The following is an 18,363-nucleotide window of genomic DNA, read 5'->3' on the forward strand; positions in this document are numbered from 1 at the left end:
TCAGAAAAACACGTTGTTTTAGACCATCTGGAACCAAAGGACATTTTTTTTTTAGCAATTTTTATCACAAACTGAAAATCTTTCTCTGCAACTATTGAGAGGTCTGAGACCTTGCCAGTCCCCAATATACAGTTACTGTGCCTTAACACAGGTGGCTTCTCCTCCAAAATCACAGAGCTGGCAGAAGCCAGCCCACTCAGATATCATTTATAGGCAAAGTTGCCACTACATTAACAAGTTTTGCCTTCTTTTTCTGAAAAAAAAAAAAAGAAAAAAAAAAGAAAAATCTTCCAATCCAGCAAAATATAACCCCCATTCTTCTCCTTTCCTTTTTAGGATGGGATCCTTTTATGCACCAGGGCTTGTGGGTATAAATGTACTGCGCTTACTGACCTCTATGTATTTTCAGTGCTGGGCTGTCATGAGCAGCAATGTCCCTCATGCACGAGTATTTAAAGCATCCAAGTCTAATAATTTTTACATGGGACTTTTATTGTTGATCCTGTTCCTCAGTCTCCTGCCTGTAGCCTACACCATCATGTCCCTGCCTCCTTCTTTTGACTGTGGACCATTCAGGTATTAACAAAGTACCAAAATGCTAGCTTTCTGCTTTGATACGTAAGAGTATTTTCATGAAATTAAAAGGCCTGGTATCCAGCAGAGACGGTGAAGTACCTTGATTTTCTGTCCTGTTAAATTCTTCTTAGGAATGTAAGGCAATAGGCTGTGATCATCTGCAGGGTGTAAACAGGCAGCTGGGAGCACTGAGCCTGGTCCAAGATCTTGTCTATTTTTTTCCCCTCGTGGGCTCTGCTAGTGCATCTGCTTTGCCCCCTCCTCAACGACATGATTCCCAGTGCTCCCCCGACAAGTGTCAATGAAAACACCAGAGGAGAGCAGGGATGGGACAGCAGGGCACAGCTCCCCCCCCCCCCCCCCAGAAAGCAGCAGGAGACCCCAAACCTCCTTCCAAGACCTTCCTTAGAGCCAAGAACTACCACATCACAAGATACATCTGTTGAATTTTGTTGGAAAATAGCAGGAAATTGATAGGTCTGAGCCTGCACTGTTGCAGCCTTTTTTTTTCTTTCCTAAATTGCCTTGTTTTTAATTAGGCCTGAATCAGCACCGCACAGAGCATTCAGTGGACTGGATTAACATGCCAATAAAGTTTAATTTGACTGAGTAACACCATTTCCTGTGCCCACTGAGTCTGACTCAGCAAGGAGCCAAATTGGAACAAATTGTTCCTGTAGAGGCACTGTTTCAGGTTATCCATTCGCTAATGAAAAACGGCAATACAACGCTACAAAGATGCGGGGAAGAAGATGACAGACCAAAATTTCCTTAGTTCCATAGTGAAGACAGGTGTCAATGAGTAACATCAGGAGATCTGACAAGGAACTTGTTGCCTGCAGGTTATCATTTGGAGATGACTAACTTGAAACATGAAAGAGCTATTTTAGTTTCTAATCTCCCCTTCAAAATCCACTCAGCACATCTCTCCACATCCTACCACAACTTGATTAAAAGCTCAACTCTTCTGGGTTTATGACAGTTGATGAAGTTGGGAAGCCATTTAGCTAGATTTGTCTTTATTGATTTTCATCATGAGGACAGAATCCAACACTTTCCTGAGCAGAATCCAGAGAGCCTGCAAGAGCTACAAAGGAAACAAGCCTAAATATCAGGAATAGCACCGACAGGGTTGAATTCACAGACCCATAGGTGCTGGGGATTGAAGAAGGTCAGTTATGCAATTCCACCCAAATCCCTGCTTGTACAGATTTGCTATATTTTCACACAGAATATTCTCATCTGTTTTATCAATCCAGTTTAAAATGACTCTTTCACTGAGTTTCCTATTAAGTGATAATCACAGCTTGCTATTTTTGTCATTACTTAGCTGCTCTTCAAGTCGGCTCATTATTTCAGAAAGCCAGAATTTGCATATGGAAAGTCATCTCTACTATGAAAAGGCCACATTTAATGAGATATTGATCAGAAATGTATGGTTACTGCAATCTGTAGGGGTTTTTATACATTTCAGAGGAATAAATTATCAGAACTCATGTAGGAATGACATGTTGAAATAAATACATTTTCTTTTGAGGAAAGTTAATAGAGATCATTTCTATAATCAATATGAGGGGGGGAAAAGGATAGACCAAAAGATAATCTGAAGTGCAAACATTTCAGTAGAATTTTTACATCAAAATGCCTTAGTGGCCAACAGCAAGCAGCTGCTCAGTGAAAAAGGGAGGAAACATGCTACCTCATGTCTTTAAATGAGGTGCTATTGCTCCCCTCTAGGAACTAGCTACACTTCTTGACTGACTATTTGTCTTTCCAGTGGAAAGAAAAGAATGTATGAAGTCATTCAAGAGACCATCGAACTTGATTTCCCACTTTTTGTTGCCAAGATCTTCAGCTATGTGGCAAATCCAGGACTGATCATACCTGCAGTTCTGCTTATGGTGTAAGTTTTTCTTTCAACATTACGTGCCCAGCTGGGGGGGTGAGGTCGAAAAAAATGCGAAGATTTTAGCAATGCCTATGTGCAACTTAGCTGTGTTAGTGGCCCAGATCCAGGCAAAGGCACCCTCCTTCCCACACCCTCCTCCTCTGCTAGACACGGCCATCCCGCAGCCAGATGAGCTGCCTCCCAGGAAGCAGCTGTGCCCTCTGTGCTCACTCCCTCTGTGCCCACTCGTGGGGACCCACTGCAGCACCTGCTGCCACTGCATGCCTGCATTTAGGCAGTTCGAACATTTGCTTTGGCAGAGTTCAAAGGACTTGTCTTCAGGGAGCAGCTGGAGTTAGCAGTTGCTATTTGAGAGCAAGATAAACCTCCGTGCTGAATCAGCTCGACTGCTTGTCATCACTTCATTTCCTGACCCAATTAAACATAGCCTTTAAGCTGAAATGCATTGCTGACATGGCTGGATTTTCAGAGCATCATCACTTCCATGTGAAAATTTTTCAGTAGCCTGTAGGAACTAGACGGATGGTCTTAGCTTGGTTCCTTGTGGAAAAGCAATTTCCATCACAGCTGGTGGTATTTACAGTACTGTCAAGCCAGGGTATTCAAAAATTACAAGTTCCAAAAGCATGATGAGATTTTTTTTTTCCAGATAATACATCTAGAATTTGTTTCAGTGTGGTCTGATCATTTAAGCTTTGAAGCCATATCTGAAGCCATATTTGATCCCTAGCATTTTCAGAAGCATTAGGACCAGGGCAGTTCTTGTTTTGTTTTGGATTTTTTTAGGGATATTTTTGGCATTGCTCTTGAGGTTTCCAAAGCTATCAAAAGAAGTGGGAGAGCTGTGGTCACAATTTAAAGGCAGCTTTGAGCACACCAGACCAAACAGCTGGAGGCTGGAAGGGTGCCAGGGGACGTACCACACATGCTTGCCTGCTCTTACTCTTCCCTGACCACCCGCTCACATTGGAGACAGGCCTTTGGGCCAGAGAGACCTTTGGTCTGATCCAGCACAGTCATTCTTGTGCACAGTAATCCTTTTTTCTGAACAGATTACAGTGAAGATAATTCCATTAAATTAAATCAAATGGAAGTTCACTTGCTACCATATGTTATAGAAGTTTCTTATTAGAATAGCAAGAAAAAAGTCCCAATTAAGCTGAAAACCTCTACCTCCTGCAAATTACTCTATTGATTTTAACTTAAATAAAGATGATCAGATAATTTAACTCACATAGACAGACACTGCACTTGGAGGATTCAGACCAGATACATGCAGAAGACAAAAAGTCCCATGCTATATCCCCCATATGGCCAAGTATATTATTGAGTTATTAGCTCTATTCCTAAGGCCTTGAAAGGAGCATTAGCAGATGCTACTGCTACTATGAAATGAAGAGTGCAGAACTAATCTACCCCAAATGGATGACCTTTACATCAGGGTTGCAAGTTAGCTTCCTGAGGCTTTGATGTAACCCCCCACCCCCTCCATCTCCCAAACAAAAGTGGAGGGAGAGAAGTAAATCTTGACATTAACACAAAGTTTTATTCAGTGACAACTTCCTCCTGTTTACTTCAGTGACAGCCAGGACAAAGAACTGGCAGGAATTCAGCTCATCAGTGAAGGTGCTCCTTTTCCCCCACCATTCCCCATCTTAGCTATTCTTCACTCCCATGTCACCACTCTCCTACTGGCCCTTGTCTCCTTGAGACACCTTTTTGTCTCTGCCCTAATTCCCTCAGCAATCTGAGAGCTACCATATGCCCATCCTACCTAACACATCCTTTTTTCCTCGTTCAGATACACAGTCTGTGTGGCCTTAGAGGATTTTAAATATTTTCCTGGCACTTCCAGTCATTCAGCTACCCAGAGTGAGTGTCATAGTCTTAAAAAAAGGTGAAGTTAGTCCCTCATGTTGATTCTTATCCAACTTGCCATGAGATTAAAAACAGGGAAATTCAGCTACTGGAGTTTCATCTGACTCTGATGAGCAAAGAGACAGCAGCTCTCAAAGTAGCAGGCAAAGCAACCTGCAACACAGCTTAAAGAAATAGCCTCTACAAACATCGGCAGGTGGATCATAAATTGACAGCCTGTTGATTTTGATGGCAGACACTTAAAAAATGTGTTCTTCTCTTCTGTGGAGTGAATTAAGTCATTTTCTCTAGCCATGATAACCCCCTCTCTTTTTCCAGATATAATCCAAAGTATCTCTTCTATAGTGACGCACACTCTCTCCCCACCTCTGGGGGCAGCAGTAAATTAAAGATAAGGGATGCCAGGGTCACCAGCATCCATATTAAGCAGCTTAAGCACCCCCAAGCTCACTTCAGACACAGGAACAGTAAATCTAAAGCATCTCCATTAAAAGCGGGTAAACTCCATTTGCCAGCACTTACTCCCAATTCCCAGCAGAAATTATGGCTCCTCACACCACTGCTCACAGTCAGCCAAGGACAGACCTGGACGTAGTATTGCTTGGCCATGCCTGGGAATGAGCAGTAGCTCTCTGAATAGTGAATTCAATGGTGGATCCAGCCATGCAGTAAAGTCTACCAAGGACACTGAGCACACACCTCAGAGGATCACCCCGGCTGACTGGGTGATCTTTCTGTCTGCTGCAGCAGTGGTTGGGCTCCACCTGAATGAGACCTCTCAAACATACCTCCTGCTCGACTACCTGCGGGACTGTCCTAGGTTTGGACAGCAGCGAAGGCATACTCCCAAATCCCCCTTCTTTTAAGCTATTCCTTTCCCCTCTCACCCTCAAGTGCCTTTCAGGGCAGCTCATTCCTGGACAAACTCACCTGCCCTTGAGCAACTTCGTTCTGGGCCGGAGCTTGGGCTGAAGCAAAGGAATAGCCCAAAACCACTGCAATTAGCCAAGGACACAGGAAACTCAGGCTTAGCCTGATCAGAACATTGCAGACGGGGGCAGGCTCATATCTTACTGTCTTAGGGAGAGGAACCCGGTGAGTCCATCCTTTATATCAATGAATTTATTAAAAAAAAAAAAAAAAAAAAAAAAGAGGGGAGGAAATTGTATTGCTGTTTGAAGACAATGCTGGCTACTAATGAAAAGGGTGCAAAAGGAAAAGGAATGGAAATTGCTTTGCTCACAGTTACCCAATGAACTTGAGAAAGGCTCGAAAGGAGAGCCCATGGCATCCCGGCTGACTCTGAACAAGCAGATCTAGTTATCTTTATGAAAATATGCTGCTTTCAGGCACTTATGGCTCAGTAGGTCACAACAAAAAGGGAAGAGCAGCCTCAAAGCCTTGGATTACAAAGTATTATTGTATTTCCCATGCAATCAGCCTGATGAAGAAGAAAAGAAGAAGAAATGGAACTACTGCCTCCTTACAGAAGAATAAAAACAACAATTCCTAAAGGTTTTTGGCCCAGATCATCAATATATTAAAAACAAATACTGATTTTTTGGTTTAATTCTAGGGAAAAGGAAGTAAATATGTCTCTTCAAGATAGACTCCTGCAGAAAGTCTCAAGAAGGGTAATCCAGAATATCTCCCTCTGATCTCCCACCTGGAAACTGATTTGCCCGTATATAGTGCCTCGCTTGCCTTAAAGTCAGATACTCTGCTAACAAAATCCTCTAGCCTCCTTCCAGGTTGCTAAGCCTGGGCCATAGCAACACAATCAGATTATGAATTTTCAGGATTTCTTCTTAGGTGTCATGTTTTTCATGATTTTTTTTTTCCCGAAAATCAGTGATCTGAGCGGGTGGTGCTTTTCCCAGGAATGGCTCAGAGTCACAGAGCAGATGATGTTTATAATTTAGAAGAATAAAAGCACTCTACAAAAGGCAGGAGGAGACATGTCTGACAACCAAAACATTACTGGCTGGCAGGTGGCAGTGGTGGTGAGACAGTCCCAGACACTTGGGCATGTTTTAAAATACTCACCTCTCTGTGCACCAAGGCTGGCTGCCAGGAAACCTTCTTTTATCCCAGTTGCCTTTCAGATCTCTCCAGCTTAGCTCCTGTTCTCCTCTCTTTGGCCTGCCCTTTTCACAGAAGGAAATGAAGCAAAAGCCAGTGGCTCCACTCTGACCTGGCTGCTGCTCACCATCATCTCCCTGTCTCTGCTTCATGCACCACACTTTCAGGAGAGGGTTCAGGCCCTGCTCTGCCACAGCTTTCTTGCCTTCCTAGTTTTTTCTAGGTTTTCTGTGTAACCTGATGGCTATCTTGTCTCAGCTGAATGAGAGAGAGGAATCTACCTAAAAGGCTGCCGCCAGCAAAAAGGGACATGGGTTCCCCCTTGAAGCCAGCTCCAGTGCTGGGGTATGAGCCTGTAGGACCTGCTAGCCTAGCAGAAAGCTGTGCCCTGCATCCGTGGAGTTCGTTTTCATCCAGACCAGGGAGCTGAATGGGCTTGCTGAGGAAAGACCCAAGGACCAAGGCTTATGTAGAGGAAGTAGAGGGAGTCCACAACAAGACAGGAGGAGGCAGGATGGCCTTATTTTTTCTTTTTTTCCTTCTCTCTCTCTCTCTTTTTTTTTTTTTTTTTTTTTTTTTTTTTTTTTTTGAACAGAATTACTGGACTACTGCAGCCCATCTTACTTGACTATGCCATGAAAAAGCCTAAATTCCTCCTAAGCTTTGAGCCTCTCAAGGCAGCCTGCAGACTGTCAGAGGAAAAAACTAGGTACTGGGAGGCAGGCAGTGATGGAGTAGGGCCCACTGTACATAGGCTACTGTATGGGTTGCAGTGGGTCCTGCTTGAAATACACTTGTGTCAGAGCCGGTCGATGTGGACCTCTGGACACAGCCACTAGATTGGGTTTGGTCAACACATACTCCTAGCCCATCACCCCCACAGCACAGCAGACCCACTAAGAAATATGTGTTTGAGGGTGCCATCCAAGTGAGGAAGAAGTGAAGGTGCTGGAAGTAAAAGAACAAAGGATCTGCAAGACACGAAAGACACAAACCAGGCAGGAATGTTTATGAGGTTACTGATGGCTCGTTGGTGATTCCCAGTGCTAGTCAATGCCAGCTGCTGCCAGACATGACCTTAAAGATTTCTTTAAAATGTAAGTTCCCTATCTGTCAGGCCTGCTGTGATACAAAGTGAATCAATGTGTGCTGGTATCTCCAGCTCAGGGATAGTGGCAGTTGTGAGTGCAGGGCTGCTTGGGAGCTCTGCCATTTCTACAGGAGCTCTTTGAGTCCAGCACAACACTGGGAATTTTCCCAGAACTAGAAGACAGGTCAAATAAGACAAATGTGGTTGGCTTTGCTCATTTGTGAGCCAAACAGTAAGGTCGTTCTTTGGAGAAATTCCCACCATTTGGGTTTTAAGTCTTCCCTCAGTGCTCTCAGGAAAGCATCAGCTCCAGGGATTTTAATTTCCCACCCTATAAAAGTTCCTCTCTCGCTTGATCCTATCACCACAGCAACACATTTGTTTTTGTAGCCTTGCCATCTATTACCTAAATGCAGTGTCCGAAGCATACCAACGCGCCAATGCAGAGCTGAAGAAGAAAATGCAAATGGTAAGTATTCATCTGGCAAAGCTGTCTTTGACATACCATGGACTTCAGGTTTGATGGGTAACACATGCTTTTAAATTGCTTTTCACTTTAGACCACTTTAGTGACACAGGAAGAAGACACATTTTACTTTTATTCATTCCTTTTGGGTTCGATTTAATGGCTAACTGCGAAGAGTGGTCTTATCCCACAATGGGCTTCTATTTCATACATAACTGCACTGAGTTTTCCCAGCAATAGCATTTTCAATCTACAAAAATACGTTACCTCAAAGTTCAAGTAATGTTTTGGAAACAGCAATTTCCTAGGAACAATGATAAGCCTATCAAAACAACAATCAGGTTTCATACAAGCTGAAGAGCAAAGAGCCATAAATAACAACATGACAATAACATTTTATAATTATTCTTATGTTTTTATACATACATATATATATATATAAAAAAATTATACCAATAATTCTCAAAGCATTGAAAAAGAAGACTGGTATCTCTATCTCTGTCGTACAGTTTGGAAAACTAAGATACAGATTAAACTGCTTGTATTAGCAGGATAGGATTTGGACCTTCTGATATGCAGAACTAGGGAAGATTTGCAACATGCAGAGGACCACGATGCAGAGACCCCTGAACTGGTATGAATTAGGTCTGGAAGCAGTTTATCTGAAGAAGTGCAGCTCGGCTCCTGCTCAGCTAATTAGAGCTGATGAGAAACAGGGCAAAGCCATGCTCATGTAGCTGTCCTGCTTCCAGGACACATGCTGGTCTGGCAATATTTGTTTCCCTCAGAGCTTTTCTGATGGGTCTCTAACACAATATTGTTTTGTAAAATATAGACATACTTGCAGTATCCAGCCCAGCATAAGAGTTGAATGTGATCCCATCAGAAGAGTGGTATCATCCCTTTAAATGGTACAGGGCAGAATTCAAGCCAGGGAATCAAAGTTGCATAAAGTAGTGCATTACATAAAACAGAGATCGGTGCAACATTAAAAGTGAGAAAGTAAGCACTGAGAAATGAGACTCCATTCTGAGCCTCCATTGCTCTGAGTGTCCAGATTCAGTACCGATCACTTGCGCACATGACTTAAAACATGGGTCTTGGTTCCTAGAGCACCTTCAAGTATTGCAAAAGTTAAGCCCCTGCCACTCTTACAGCAAAGTTGGACTTACGGACACATAGCTGGTTTATGCTATGCAAACCAACTCTTTGCTGGGACAAATGACCACAATCCCCTGTGGAAGCATCATGAGGCAGAGCTCAGTACTTCTCAGAGACACAGCAACATCCACAGACAAGTTCCTCTCTTTGCATAGGCTTTCTGTATCTCTATCCCACATGCACCTGCAGATTTGCTGAAGTAGCTGAGGGGTGTGCAGCAGAGCAGAAGGGGAGGGTTTGGCATGGTCCTGCTGCTCAGGGAGCAGGGCAGGGAGCTGCCTGGTACTGGCAGAGGGGCTCAGTGATTAGAGCCTGCTGGTGACCCCAGCATGACAACCTGTTGAGCTCATTAATATTTGCCTTGGCTGCCCCAAAATTCTGCCTGGTTCACTTAAAGGGATGGAGTCATCTCCACAGACTGGGACCTCTGTGTGGAGTGAGGCTACAAACCACCTTGGACCCCATGCCCCATGCACTGATCAGCTCAGGCTGGACACTGGCTCAGGCATACAGCCCTCTCTATTAGCAAGCCTTCCTTTTGGGAGGAGGGATGGAGCTGGAATGGTGTCCACCTAAGCTTTCTCTTTGCATAAAAAAAGGGAACTCTCTCCCTTTCCCCACCTAGCATGCTTGTCCTGTATACAGAGAATCCGCTTATATTTTTCTCCCTTTGTTAACCAGAAGGAAATCTTTCAAAGACCCCAAAACATGCAACTAAAATCAAAGATAGCCCTACAGTCACAGACACCCACCTGAAGAGATACAATTTTGCAAAAAAAAATCTCAGTAAGTGCAGATAGGCAGCTGCAGAAACACACAGTCTGAGAAACCTAAGCAATGTTATCCACTAGCACTTTCCCGTAACAAGAACAAGGTTGCTGTTTCCAAGGCTCTTGATTCCGTCTGGGATTCATTTCTTTTCTATAAAGCCAGACAAGATGTCACTGGACTGATGTTCAGCAACACTTTGAACTTGAGAAAGAGATTACATTCATACTTAGCCAGGCCAAGCATGACTCCAGGCAGTCATGTCACAGATTATGTCTTCAGTTGCGAACTAAACCTGATGGTTTCAATTAATGCAGCTCCATGAAGAGGAAAAAAACAAGAGAAACAACAAAGCCACCACAAATTCTGCGATGCAAGATCTGGAGGATTTATTTCAACCAGGTGTGAAGAGTGAAAGTCACCCCAAACAAGTGGAAGGTAAAAACAAAACCACCACTTAATTCTCCTGGAAAGGTTCCCTTTGTCATCAAATGATGACAGGCAAGGATAAAGAAACTGAAAGAACATGGGATTGGCAAGGGATTGGAGGAGTATAACTAGCACAGATTTTGTTTACTTACAAAAGTCTGTCTGTCAATGGAGACCAAGAAATGGCCTTTAAGACTGGGTTATGTCTCATATAGCCTTAGCAAAGTGTGGGAATTACAGTCCAACATTATGATTCAAAATCAAGCTACTAATCATATCAAACATGAAAGTGACAATTCACTCAAGAAACTCCTTGTTTCTGGGCTGTTGAGTTGAGCTGGTCAAGAACTTTCTTACCAACTGACGTTTTCACTGGAAAATTCATTGTGAATGAGACAGAAGCTTTTTATAAGGCTATGCTGGTCACAGTTAGGACAAATAAATGCACATAGTAAGCTCTACTGAGTGGAGTCTCTGGCTAGAGGAGTGGCTGCAGAAGGAGGTATTACCATCAGAGTTAGGATGCTCTTGAGGAAAGTGTGAGCCAGACCTTTTAGCATCAGTCTGAACCTGCCGTTTCTACCAGAGTCTCCTGCTATTGTTTTTGAAAAACAAAACCTCAAATTTAAAAGATTTTGATTTTATCTTAATGTAGATGGGGGCTGGAGGGGGAATAGATCAGTGCCACCATAACCCATTACCATTTAGATGAGCTGTCTCTGTCTCTTAGACAGACTGAGATGAGTTGAAAAGTTGTGACCAACTTGATATACTTTCTCCCTAGAGCAGATCCAGGGCTTTCATTAAGATGGAAATAGTGCTTGAAACATCGCAGGTGGGTTGAAAATAAAGACTAAAACCAGGAGTTATTGATCACCATCATAAGGCTATATGCTTACCAGCATGGCTGGTAGGACTATCATGTCTCAGAAATGCACTGGTAAGAACCTGCGAGGAGAGTTTGGACAATAGAGACACGTACTGAATTTTGGCCGTGGGCTAACAGTCTTGTTTATGGTTTCATCACTTAGATATTCAAACAAATCCTCACACAACTGGGTTATTGCATGTAGAAGAAACAGCAGCCACTGGGGAAAGGGAGAAAGACAGCGCTTACTTTCAAGAAAATAACATTCATAATTTTTGCTCTAGACAAAAAAATAGAGCCTCCTAATAAAACCATCCCTATTGGAAAACAAGGAAAAGCAGCAGCTGAGGATGGCAACCCTGTAAGCACCAGGAGAGGAGCTGCACTCACCCCACCGCTGCACGTGCTCGTGACACGGCCACCGATGCCTGGTGTCAGGGCACCTTACCCTGGCCAGCCCAGGCTGGGGGCTTACCCACCCGGACCAGTACCTTGGAGGGGGAGAGGACAGCCACACTACCCATATGCTGCTCAATAAGCTCAGCAACATTTCTCCTTTTTGCCATTAAAATAGATGTATTGTATGACCTATAGTAGTTTTAGTAGAAAATGATTATTGTACGTTGGTCATGCATTAATGATCTATATTGATCCAACATTGATTCTAGCTATAACAGGCTTGTTTAGAAGTGTAGTAGTACTTCAAAGTTGCGAACAGTAATGGCTGCACTGATTTTGATCACAAAGACGACAAGATGGGGTCAGGATGAAAATCAGTTGTGGCATTGCTGAACTACAATGTACAGTACCCACTAGATTAGCATGAGAGAAGGTTTTGTCAACTGTATTTTGTCCTCTATGATAGCTCTCCTTCAGTTTACCTGTTCCAATCTTTCATCTGTTTGTTTCAACTTTGCTGTGCATCTCGCCACCACTTCTTCTGGGATCTCTCTATTCATAGCAGTTTGCACCATGATTTTCACCCTTAGATACTACAACTGATTTAGTAATACAGCTCAAAATGTTTGAGAATCTACAAGCGCTTTAGCTTGGTTCCCAAATATAACCATTTAGAAATTTCTGGGGCAATTTCAAGATCATATATTCCAGATACACAGAGCTAGAACCTGGGACTTCCCAGAACTTAGTGGTAGGACTGCTCTGAGCTGCCCTGCTCTTTTACATCTTCAGTTTGTTACTGTTTATGTCTTGGAAAGCTTAGATATGGGAAAAGAATGAGTATTCATATATGCATTGTTCTTCATAAAATTTCTCTGGAAAATAAATCCATGTTCTTGAGTAAAAATAAAATCATAAATCTTGCTAGTAACTGTTCCACGACAGCTAAGTGAAATGTTTGGAATTAAAGGTTCTCCTCTGCAGTTTTCCCACTAAAGGCAATAAATCATCTCATATGATATGTTCAGGAAAAGAAATTATGTAATTTACATCTCTTCCTTGACTTTATAGACCATTTGACTTTCAGTACAGGAATATTTGCCTTTGAGGAACAAAGTAAAGAGATTTAGTTAGGTTAAATGTGAAGCAGATTGGGAATAGGATTCTTTTTTTCAGATGCAAATCAAGAAAAGTATTTAGGCATCTAATTTCTAGTAAGAATTAATAGAATTTAAGAACTTAAATACCTCTGATTTTTGCATGTCTGTGCTTTATGAATTAGAACAGGTAGATCGTGTACTAGAGAGGTACTTCTAGGAGATTTAAATGAGAGTCAAATAAAAGGAGAATTCAGGAGTTCTTCAAAAATTAAAAGACTGCATTTTGCTTTCAAATACAGAAAAGTCTATAGTTTATTTGTAGCCACAGATGTCCCTGATATGCAGATCCATGTCAGTTTGGCTATTCCCAGATAGGTCGCAATGGTCTGTGTTGCCCATTCCCCAGAGAAACCTTCACAGGAAGTTGCTTATTAGATTTATTTCCTGGTCTTGAAAGGAGTTTTTTCAAAACTAGGTCTCACAGATAAAGTCTTCACTTGCTCATCACTGCAGGAGGCCCTAGTGCTATGCGGATGCGCTTACCTCTCCTGCTGTGCTGGTCTGCAGAGATATCCAGCCAATTAAGTGAAGTCAGACAAGAGAAGGCTTTTTCTGGTGTGCCTAAGAGCGGTAGTAATGCCGGTCAGAGACAAAAAAAACTCCCTTATAAACACCAAAATAGTCATAATCTTTACGAAAGATTGTAAAGAGCAAAAAGATTGTCATGGCAGAACAAATTGAAGCTAAAGTGTAACAGGACATGGAGAATGTTGCCCGTCATTCTTTCCCATAGGTGTGCATAGAAAATACATCCCACAAAGTGTTAAGCTGCAGTGGACGAACATGCTGTCAGCCTGTGAAGCGAGAAGGATCTTGCAGGAGTGACATGGTTGATTCATAGAATGATAAAATCATAGAGTCAGTTAGGTTAGAAGGGACCTCTGGAGATCATCTCATCCAACCTCCCTGATCAGCAGGATCACCTAGAGCATGTTAGACAGGGCTGCATCCAGGCTGGCCTTGAATATCTCCAGAGAAGGAAACTCCACAACCTCTCTGGGCAACCTGTGGCAGTGCTCTGTCACTCTCACAGTGAAGAAATTCCTCCTCACATTCAGGCAGAACTTCCTGTGGTTCAATTTCTGCCCATTGCCTCTTGTCCTGTCACATGGGACAACTGAAAAGAGTTTGTCCCCGTCCCCTTGACACCCTCCCTTCAGGTACTTATACACATTGATAAGATCCCCCCTCAGTCTTCTCTTCCCCAGGCTGAAGAGGCCCAGCTCTCACAGCCATTCCTCCTAGGGCAGATGCTCCAGCCCTCTGATCATCTTTGTAGCCCTACACTGGACTCTCTCCAGTAGCTCCATGTCTCGCTTGTACTGGGGAGCCCAGAACTGGATGCACTACTCGAGATGAGGCCTCACCAGGGCAGGATCACCTTCCTTGACCTGCTGGCAACAGTCTTCCTGATGCACCCCAGGATACCATTGACCTTCTTGGCCACAAAGGCACATTGCTGGCTCATGATCAACCTGTCATCCACCAGCACTCCCAGGTCCTTTTCTGCAGAGCTGCTCTCCAGCAGGTCAGCCCCCAGCTTGTCCTGGTGCCTAGCGTTATTTTTCCCTAGATGCAGGACTCTGCACTTGCCCTTGTTGAACCTCAGGAGGTTCCTCTCTGCCCAGCTCTCCAGCCTGTCCAGGTCTCTCTGAATGGCAGCACAGCCCTCTGCTGTGTCAGCCACTCCTCCCAGCTTGGTATCATCAGCAAACTTGCTGAGGAGGCACTCCGTCCCCTCATCCAGGTCATTGATGAAGAAGTTGAACAGGATAGGACCCAGTACTGAGCCCTGGGGGATGCCACTAGCCACAGGCCTCCAACTGGACTCCACACCACTGATGACGACCCTCTGAGCTCTGCCTTTCAGCTAGTTCTCAATTCACTTCACTTTCCACTCATCTAACCCACACTTCCTGAGTTTATCTAGGAGGATATCATGGGAGACAGTGTCCAAAGCCTTGCTGAAGTCAAGGTCCACAATGTCATCTACCCAGCCAGTCACTCCATCACACCAGGCTATCAGATTGGTGAAGCAGGATTTCCCCTGGGTGAATCCATGCTGGCTACACCCGATCACCTTCTTTTCCTCCACATGCTTAGAGATGACATCCAGAATGAGCTGTTCCATTACCTTTCCAGGGATGGAGGTGAGGCTGATTGGCCTATGTTGGCTGGGTCCTCCTTCTTGCCCTTCTTGAAGACTGGAGTGACACTGGCTTTCTTCTAGTCTTCAGGCACCTCTCCAGTTCTCCAGGACCTTTCAAAGATGATGGAGAGCAGCTTGGCAATAACATCCGCCAGCTCCCTCAGTACCCATGGGTGCATCCCACCTGGGCCCATGGATTTGTGGATGTCAAGCTTGCCCAGAAGATCTCTAATCCTATCCTCATTGATTTGCAATTCAGTTGGTCTGCCCTATTAACTGCAGTCTCTTAGCAAATGGTTGCAAAACAAAGAATAGGACTTCTCTCTTCTCAAGTCCTCATTTCACATTAAAACATGATTTCCAAGCAAGGGGGAGAAGTGAGTTCAGATCTTACATCTTTGCTAAAAAATATGAATCAGTTGGAAACATGTGTGCACACATGTGAATATGTGTGTGCACACGTGAAGGAAAGGTGCAGAATAGCTTTATATATTTATTAACTTGTTTTGACAAGGAGTAATACCAATAAGAAATCTTATGAAGAATCTAGAACTGATGAGACCTCCAAGCTGATTTTGAAAACCTGACTGAGCTTGGACAGATTTAGATCAAGACTGAGTAAATAACTATTCCAGGGTTTGAATGCTCTCTGAATCAGGCCTCTGACCCTTGCAATAATACCGAGTATTACAAAGCACTGCATCATCACTGGCACACCTGTCTGCTCATTAGCTAATGAATCTTTCAAGGTTTGCTCATCTCTAATGATATATTGGCTAGCTTTTGCTAGCTCAGAGCTTTCAGGATATATGGGCAACAATACTAGCTGCACAACAATTTCTGCAAAGACCAGTGACAACTCCTCTCCTTGTCTCCAATTCAAAATTGGGACACCTATTAAATCACAACAATGCAAAAGAGTGTAAAAATGTCAACCCTCAGTTGTCCTATTGAATGGAAATGATTATTTGTCTCTGTGAATTTTGAGCCTATTTACCAGTTATTCAGGTGCAATTAGACATTAAACTTCACAAACTCATTAGAGCATTCAGTAGCATTTGGTTTCTTCCTTATTTTTCTGTTCTTAGGAACAGCAACAAGTACTTGTCTGAGAATTCAGCATTGATCTTTTTTTCCCTCCTCCCCTGCCATTTGCTGAAATATTATATCCATCCCAAGCTTCCTCTGGGGCTCAGGCTAATTTTAAGGTGAAAGGGAAAAGAAAGAAGAAGAAAAAAGTTCCATGTGTGTTATTAGAAGGTTCCCAGTACATCTAATACAGCACACAGTTTGCTTCCTTGTACAGTTAAGAAAACCCTCTGCTTTGCAAATTTTACACATCTCTTCTTAGCACCAGCTCTAATGCTGCATTCCAACTGGTTTTGTTAAAAAGCAGGAAAATGTGCAAGCTTAACTCTTATTATTCTGACTGAACACTCTAAACAGGTGACTCTTGTAGACATCAGTTATTCTTTCGTGTGGTCAGAAAGAGTATGGGAAGACTGAGTATCTGCTCAGTTTAACTGACTAACAGGAATCTCAAGAAAGAAAGGACAGCTGCGCAAAATCTGGCTAAACACCATCTTTAAAAGGGATACCAGCAGGTACATTTCATTTAGGGTCAAAAATACCTTTCAACCATTTCTTTCACACTGTACTTGACTGTGGTGAGAGACAAACTTGTACTCAGACAGAAGAAAAGTAGACATCAAAGATCAAATTTGCTCATAAAGCCAGCAAAGTGGTCCAAGTATCTTGTGCAAATGCATGGAGTACACTGATTTTGTATTCAGTGACATAATATTAGTGCCCTGATTTCTTCAAAGTAGAAAAATCAACATTTTGCTGCAAATTCCTTCTATCCACCTTTTGCAACAGGATTAGAGAAAAGGTTTCAGTCATCTGCCACAGACTTCCTGGTCTCCTTTAGTGGTCAGAAATTGAAGAAATTAAAAATATCTCGGCTTGCATTAAGCATTGCACACCACAAACATCATCAGTATTATTTGATAGCCTTACAGCCTTATTTACTCTAAATTAGTAGTCACGATCATCCTGTTGAGCCTTCTTTCATTCTCTGCTTCTTTAACCGTCCCTGCACTGAGACAAAGCCATCTATCACATGCTTTGAACTTTTACAGCTAATAAAATTGTCATCTTACTCAAAACTCAGTTACAGAGGACTTTTGTCTAATCAACCTCGTTGCCTCTTCAGCATTTCCATCATCTTTTGCTGCAAAGCACTGCTTACAGGGAAAGAGGAAAATTTCTTCATAAATTTTCCAGTTGCCAGTGTTATGAAGAGGGATTTTTGGTTTCTTTCAAGGCGCTTAGGTAGGCTGTCAACTACACATTCAAGTTAAAGAAATCTGTCCAGTACTTTGAACCAAAATGGCTTCACACACTGCAAGAGCTATAGTATATATAAGGACTGTGAGCTGTACAGGGCCAAGCACCAGCTGATAAACTACCCTGAGTAATCTTCACTGACAAATCAAGATGAGAAAGACAACTGGCAGCCGTTCACCATGTCCAGAGAAACTTCCCAGTTATGGAAATCAATCTTATTTTAGCCTACGCTGACATCTACAAAGCACATTGCTTACTACGCCAGGCCAGCCAGAGGCTATGCTGGGATTTCTGCATAAGCTGCCAGCAGCTGTGACCTGATGGCTCTTCCCTGGTGGCCTGATGGAGATGCTGGTAGGTGCCTGCCAAATGCTCCCATCATCATCAGCACCTGCTCAAAGGGTATTTAGTGACATTGTTTGGCTGGCAACAAGTGTTTCCTTGACCGTAAACCCTCCAATCCCCAGGCTCCATGTTGATGAGACGTAGGGAAACGACCCTGTTTCGTTGCTCAGAGCCCATGACACAGGATTGCAGCAGCAGCACCCTGCTGCCCTGGCCCCAGGTTATGCTAACTGAGCAGCACATGGAAAAGACATGACAGGAGAAAATGCTGAACATAAAGGGAGGTAATAGAAGCTAACAAAAGTTACAAATAGTGTTGTGGGGAACAGCTGGATCTCTCAGGGGTTACAAGAGAGTTGTGCAAGAAACAGACAAGCCCTGCAGATGCTTGCAGGAGAGCGCTAGGGACTTTGGGGACTATAATCTTGCAAGGCCAACAGTACCTAGGTGACCATATCAGTAATATCGTGAAAGGCTGAGATTGCTTATGTAACATTATCAGAAATATCAAATTTGGGTACATATGTAACAAAACTGGGACCAACGGAGAAAGCAATTGTGAGGGTTGGTTATTTGGGAGGAGACTAGGGAGGAGAAAGAGGGGCTCAAGGCTGGAAAAAAGGAGGACCAAGAAACAGCAAAGGGGATGATAAAGCATGGGAATCATGTGATGGGGGCTGTCTAGGGAACCTGTCACCAGCCCTGAACTTGGGACAGGACCATAACCAAACCCA

General features: G+C 43.3%; 1 protein-coding gene across 1 annotated transcript in view; it reads left to right on the forward strand.

Annotated features, from left to right (window-relative positions):
* TMC2 (transmembrane channel like 2) overlaps positions 1-11,765 on the forward strand; it is a 39,309-nt gene extending 27,544 nt beyond the window's left edge. The window contains exons 16-20 of the mRNA XM_062567885.1: positions 337-576; positions 2,354-2,479; positions 7,926-8,004; positions 10,248-10,368; positions 11,512-11,765. Of these exons, the coding sequence (XP_062423869.1) occupies positions 337-576; positions 2,354-2,479; positions 7,926-8,004; positions 10,248-10,368; positions 11,512-11,765 (820 nt within the window). The remainder of the gene's footprint in view (positions 1-336; positions 577-2,353; positions 2,480-7,925; positions 8,005-10,247; positions 10,369-11,511) is intronic.
* The last annotated feature ends 6,598 nt before the right edge of the window (positions 11,766-18,363 follow it).

Source organism: Rhea pennata, chromosome 2, assembly GCF_028389875.1.
Source record: "Rhea pennata isolate bPtePen1 chromosome 2, bPtePen1.pri, whole genome shotgun sequence".
In the NCBI taxonomy this organism is placed as follows: Eukaryota; Metazoa; Chordata; class Aves; order Rheiformes; family Rheidae; genus Rhea; species Rhea pennata.